The 6,800-nt window shown below is 37.7% G+C and overlaps 1 protein-coding gene across 1 annotated transcript; it reads right to left on the bottom strand.

Moving 5' to 3' along the window:
- On the bottom strand, positions 339 to 6,204 carry LOC104789391. Its single transcript, XM_019245321.1, has 13 exons — positions 6,199 to 6,204; positions 5,569 to 6,120; positions 4,737 to 5,471; positions 4,355 to 4,636; positions 4,097 to 4,249; positions 3,501 to 3,892; positions 2,882 to 3,353; positions 2,488 to 2,805; positions 1,576 to 2,329; positions 1,439 to 1,497; positions 839 to 1,309; positions 699 to 737; positions 339 to 577 (listed from the first exon to the last, which is right to left on the bottom strand). The coding sequence occupies exons 1-13, from the start codon at positions 6,202 to 6,204 to the stop codon at positions 392 to 394; spliced, it is 4,419 nt and encodes a 1,472-aa protein (XP_019100866.1). The 3' UTR covers positions 339 to 391.

The raw sequence follows: 6,800 nt of genomic DNA, 5'->3' as shown, positions 1-6,800 counted from the left end.
TATCTTTAAGTTTGTTTGTTTGTTTATCTGTATTATCAAGCTATATCTTTGAAAACTCTCAACTTTGTAACCTTATTTACTTGGTTTGATTGAATGAAAAGATTACTTGTTTGCCAAAAAAAAAAAAATGAATGAATGGGTATTGTCCATTATAATTAGTTAGTTCGATATTATGATATACGGTTTTGGCATAATCTCAATATTATATGCATCAGATTTGTTCAATCATATATATCAATAAGAGATTATCTCACTATTTGTAATTTTTCCAATATATTAGTAAAGAGTTTCTATTACGAATTATTTTTTAAAAATATATATATTTCTACCTACGGCTTTACAATATCTGTATAATTATTTATTTATTTTGATAAAACGGGTTTACAATATATTACAAGGCAAAGAGTCCTTTGGAGTTGGCAAAGAAGTGTTTGCAGCTGATAAGTTCCGGTGTTCTATGACCGGTAAAGAGAAGTCCGGTTAACAGAGACGGAGGACCGGTGAATTTGGTTCGCACCATTTCCCTCACTTTCATATACCCGTAGAGTGTCAACAATTCCAGAAGCTTTCTACAGCTCTGAGATTGAAAAGTTACATAATGTTATCAGAGAGCAAACACAGATATTATATGAGAGCTTTAAGAGATTATGATCAGTTTCACTATATATGAAACCATAGGAGAAAGATTGTATTAGTACCTGAGGATTTAATACGTCCATGTGGTTAATAATTTCGTCCTGCCACAAATTCAAATGTTTGATTTGATTAGTATTTTCATAAAGCTCAAAACCATGACGGTACGAGCTTATTTTAGTGAAAAACAGACGAGTATTTTTACCTCTGGTATACCAGGATTTTGCATCACGGTACCGAGAACACGGCGAACTAGTCCATCAAAGATAACTTTATTTACTGATCCATCTGCGTTTACCCATGGATATATAGGCGTAGGTTGTGACTTCACTGAAGTTGAATCCTTTGTTTCGCCATTGCTTCCCGTTCCAAAACTTAAATATGGAGCTTTGACAGATGATGCTTCGTGCAAACCGCTTGTTTGTGGCCTTTCAGGAAGGTTAAGAATCGTAACCTTATGAAGGCTCTTCTCAGCGACATGCTCTCGCTGTTCTTGTGAAGTACTGTAGTCGCTGGCGACAACATTACTTGACTTTTGTTCTTCCAGAGCTTTCTCTAAGTAGTTCACTGGCAGAGACTGTTGGCCATTTTGGGTAGTTCTACCTTCCTCCAATGTCAAGAAGTATTTTGATCGGTAGAAAGAATGAACAAGACGGACATCATTATAGCCATTTACCTGAATAAAGATTGCACCTGGTTAACAAGTTACTTGTAAAATGATGTAACATGAACAGAGTTCATAGTCCAGGAATATAAAACTAGTAAACCTTGAGTGTTTTGTAAAATAAGAGATGGTAAGACAAACCTTTGAAGCTACCCCAAATGTTTGAAGTACTTCTACAATGCATTCACAAGTTTCTTGGCCTGCAGATGAACAAACACAGTGGTTAAAACAAATACCTGAAGGTTTTTAAGTGTTGAAGAGGTTAGCCTGATGCTTACTTGGTAAATTAATAAGGCAGTGGACTTCTTCAGTGCTTAGACCTTGGTCACCAGCCTTCTGAAGGGCATTGGAAACGACTTCAAAAACCCCGGGACTGAATAAACTCAGTTGCTCGCCTGCAGATCCGGACATAATACAAGTAGCAACATTGGCCATCACTTGCCAGGGAGAATCAACTAAACTGCCTGATATTACAGTAGCATCAGTAGAGTTGAAAATTTCTTTCATATCATTAGAATCACAGCCTCTAGTTGTTTCTCCCGACTTGAAATGAAGTTCACCAGAGCGAGAGTCATCATCCTTAAACAACTCTATTGCGTTAGCTATCGGTAGATTTACGCGCCGAACAGATACCGCTATACCCGGGAAACCCTTTACCTTTCGGAAGTTGATTTCACCTTCGCCTAATAGCTTAAACTTCTTAGCATTATCCCGTTGATCAGATTCTTCTTCTTCATTAGCTCTACGTTTTAAACCTCTTCGATCACCAGCCTCTCCAACACCTTCTTCGGGCAAGGATACAGATATAGAGAGTTCACCAGAAGCAACCAATGAAAAGAAATTTAAAGCATCACCACACTGCAAATCTGAAGTAAGAGTGACTCCTCCAGCCATAAGATCTCTTTCATGATCTAGAAGCCAATTGGAGAACTTGGCAGCTCTTTTTCCAGTATTAACCGGGAATGGTGACTTTGAAATACTATGCATGAAGTTCTGAGAAAGCACAAACGGCTGTCCACCACTCCCACCAACCTGGACGTTTTCGTAAAAATAATGACTTTCAGTTTCCAATTACAAAACTAAGTTCATCCAAACAAACAAATAAATTTGATAAAAAAAAATGTATTATTATTATTTACCATCTAATCTTAACTTAGTATAAGAGGAAAGTAATAGGTAGTTTTTGTTACCAAGAATTTTTTATCTCGGAGGTAGCTATAGGCTGTAAAGAGGTCTCGCTCCGAATATTGTCGTAAGGTATCTTCCAGCAAATTTGGCATACCAGAGGCTGTCGGCTTGCTCAGATAGACAAGCTTTAACAATTCTACAGCAGTAGAAACTGACAGAGATTTGTGCACTTGTATACTACCATGGGACTTTTCATCTAAATGCTTAAAATTTTGATGAAGACGATAATGTCCAGTTCGCCCAGATGTATTTTTAACTTGATCCACAGAAACACTTTGAATGTCCTCTGAGTGAATTCCAGGTGGAACCATTTCACTCCCCTGCAAAGCCCATTATTTTAGTTTATCGCCAAAAACAAAGAACCATTGAAAAGAAAAGTAAGTAATAAGGTTTCACCTCATCAACTATATCTTTGTTTGACCACTCTCGAGAGCTAGTTCTTGTTCGTTTAGACGCCACCAGTTTAGCCATCTTCTTTAGCTCAAGAATATCATTAAAGGCTTGACTTATACTCTTTTCATTGAAGTTGTCCCATCTTTCTTCATCAGAACAAATATCTTTACGATTCTCAACACAACCGGATTCCGTTCCACCATTTTCCTGGGATAAATGTCTAACACGAACTTGTGAACTGTTGCTCTCGGGCAAACACTTCTCTTTCGTCTCTAGATGCTTTGCATAACGCTCAGTGAGAAGATTACAAAGCCTCATGACCGCCTTTCGAACTTTATCATTCTTCATCAATGTTTGAATCCGTCGCTTGCAAGCTAAAGGAGGTGCAGGCAGTTCTGAAACTGAAGCCCAATTTACCACATGTAATTTTGCCCCAAGAGCTGCGCGGTGTCTAACATATTGACTCAACAATTTCCTGAACAGAGAAAACTTGTGTCAGTTGTATCAATAAGAGATAATAATAAAGTGTTTACAACACGAACCAATTTGATATATTATCCATCACCATTCATATACACACATAAATATACTACTAAACGTTCATTGGATGTATCAAGCGTACCTGTCAGCCTCATCTGTCCATGAAAATCTTTGTGAAGGAATTGATGTGGTCTTTGAACTTGCATGCTGGTTGATGATGGAAGAACATAGACCTTCATCTTCAGTAAAATCCCTTATCTCTGCATTTTCTTGTTGATTGCTCTCCTGATGCATTGGAATGGGGGTTTGGTCCTCTTGTAATGATTCTTGAAAACTCTCACTACTTGAGGCATCAATGCCTTCAGAATTTATAACCTTCTGTCCTTCTATTATGACACCTTCTCCTGTAGTCTTTACGAGGGATGCTCTTTTTCTTTTCCTGGAAGATGAAGGACTATTTTCTACACCAGAATTCTTATCTTTTGATTTTGATTTCAAGCGTCTTCCATGCTTTCCATGATAAGCATGCATTACCTGCAATGACAATCAACAAGTATAAGAACATCCAGGTTCAACTAACTTCATGTTTTATAACTAAAACATTGAAACAATCAAGGTTCTCAGGCGGCATGGTCGCTACGATCAAGGACAATAAGGAAACTATTCGCCAAACTACCACCAGGTCTCAAATATTGTTCTCCTAATGATATACACAACAGAAACATAACATATCTTTACCTGCTCTATGGTCAGGTTCAGATCCTTAGAAATCTTCTCACACTCTTTGAATGAGAGCTTTTCTTTCTCATCAATTGCAATGCACTGTAAAAGCTTAGCACGCTGTTCTGCTGTCATGACATGGTCTGATGCCCAAGAGCGGACACGAAAAACCTAAAAGAACTGACAGTTAGAAACTGTTTTCTGAAAACATAACATAAAAGGCAGCTAATTGTTGTATATATAAGTAAGCCATAATATAGAAGAGCAAGCTTATACCTCTTGAACAACAGATCCCGGAAACGCTTGCTTAGCAGCTCCTTGATCAGCAGCCGCATAGCAATATTCTAGAGTTCGCCAATATTCATCAACAGCATCTCTATTTGATAGAATAAAGTCATGCCGAATACGTGGACGGAAATCAAGAGACATGACATTGGATGTAGCAACAACAAAGACTGGTTCCTCTATATAAGGCTTAAGCTCCATTGCATGTGTTAAATTAGAATACTTCTCTTCAATCTCATCACGTCGGAGTCTACTACCTACCATCTGAATCAACTACAAAACAAAAATAGACACACGCTATGTCATTATTCATCTTTTGACTGCAAATATATGAAATATGGTACTTTAGGTTACATATAGTAATTAATATTACCTTCAACCGGCGTAATATATTAATAAGCATCGATAATCTTCCTGTCGCATGGGTATCCATTAGAAGCTTATACTCTTCGCTAGTAAGCTCAGAGAGATACATAACCTGTTTGCATTTCTCCATCATATCATCAGATTTCTGAGTACATCCAACAACTTGTAAGAATAGTTCGAGTGGCATAGCTCTAAAAGCATCTTCAAGTGCAAACAAATTCTCATATTTATGATCGTGTATTGAAGAAAACACATTGTTCCAGCCAGGCAAAGAACTAAAATAGTCCCAAAGGAAACAGTGTAGAAGCTTCACTCGAACCATCTTTGCAAGAACAACCCCTTTGGCTCGCGGAGCTCCTGATTTGCTAGCTCGCGCATCCAAATCCACATTATTTTGAACTCTCTTAACTCTATTCAGTTCTGGAATTGGCTCGTTGTTTTTCTTCTTCGATAATCTCTGGCTACGGAATCCTAATTCAAAAGACCTAATCTTATCATGAATTTCACCACCTACATCTCCAGTCAATCCTTGAACAGATGGATGCAAAACTATCACAGAGCAACGAGTACGACCACAATCATTTATAGTTGGAACACGAAAGCCAATGCATTTGCAGCGTCCTTCTTCTTGAAGCCTGTTTAGAATTCTGTCAATGGTTTTTTTATCCACCTGGGGGCTCCTGTCCTTCTCAAGACTAAGAAGCCATTTGTAGAGCTCGGCTCTCAAAACAAACTTCTCCGCCTTTGGCCAGCCAAAAAAGACGAAACAAATTGTCAGTTAGAAGGGGGAAAAAAAAAAAGGAGATGCAAGTAACATGGATAAAGAGAACAGTAAGTACATTTAAACGCTCAAGTATTCTCTGCTCTCTCCGAGAGTTTTCAATAGTAGCATGAGGTTGCTGCACTTTTGATTTAGCCGGCTTCGGTAGAACGAGATGTTCAGCCAAATTAGGGGATCCCTTTGCAGCATCAACAACTTTATCACCGATCTCATGGAATGATTCTTGTAAGTTACGACGTGTATGAATCTTTCTTCTTTTGGCATTAGATGGTGAACAACCACGAACTCCTGAATTTCTTTCAGCATTATTTAAACTTGCAGGTGTAGATAAGTTAGCATCTGAAGCTGCAATACCGTGTTTTGTAGAGGTCTTAGCCAATCCACTATTACCATTAGGTGTGTTAAAATCATTATGTACCCTGCTAATATTTTCATCTTTGTCAGGAAACAGATTAGAAGAAGACTTGGACGCAGCATGACGAGAAGTCCAAACTCGAAAAACTCTAGTCTTCTTGTGGCTTTCTTCCCGTAAATGCATCCCGACTCTTGAACAAATACTACAAAGCCGAGGATAGATCTTCTTCCTATCAATTCCAAGTCTTTCACATACCTGGTAAAAACAAAAATTTAATACACATTCCACCTTCCCAGTTTTTTAAGTAAGTAATTTTATCCATCAAATGAATACCTCCATAGCAGCCAAGCCTTTCGATCCTTGAGCATCAACCATATCATAGATTTGATTATCTATTGGAAGCTCCAAAATCTGTTCTGTTTTTTGAATACTCCTTCCGAATTTAAGGAGTTGCTTTTTCCCAGAGTAGTTAAAATCTTTCTCTGAAAATCTTTTTAACAAACGGAGGCATCTTTCAACCTACAAAAACGGACAAACATGAAGAAAAAACAGTTTTACATCCAAACAAAACAGAACAGAAATGCTAAGTAAGAACAATTATTGGCATAAGATGCAGAGTATAGTTCACCTTATTGTTCACCATAGCATCTAACTCCTCCACTAAATGAGAGTCTATCAACCGGCGACAAACCTGATATTATCGCACAAGAAGATCCATTCAGAATATCTTAGTTGACCATGAATTGAGTTTCCAAAGATATATCAATACACTTCAACCATAAGGGAAAGAAAAAGAAAAAAAAAAAGATAAATTACACTTCTCCAAGCTCTATGCATTGTATGTGATCCCATATAACCAAGGCCTTGCTTAATATCCGAGATAACTAAAACCTGCATAACAAGAAAAATTGAGTACACAACTAGCAAGATCCAAC

Source organism: Camelina sativa, chromosome 5 (assembly GCF_000633955.1).
Source record: "Camelina sativa cultivar DH55 chromosome 5, Cs, whole genome shotgun sequence".
Lineage (NCBI taxonomy): Eukaryota > Viridiplantae > Streptophyta > Magnoliopsida > Brassicales > Brassicaceae > Camelina > Camelina sativa.
This window is presented reverse-complemented; position numbering and strand designations above follow the sequence as displayed.

Bases quoted from the DNA above. Each gene is read 5' to 3' on its own strand.
- LOC104789391 (XM_019245321.1), bottom strand. The intron at 2,806-2,881 runs GTGAAACCTTAT...TGGGCTTTGCAG, and splicing joins ACAAAGATATAGTTGATGAG to GGGAGTGAAATGGTTCCACC. The intron at 2,330-2,487 runs GTAACAAAAACT...GAAAACGTCCAG, and splicing joins TCCGAGATAAAAAATTCTTG to GTTGGTGGGAGTGGTGGACA.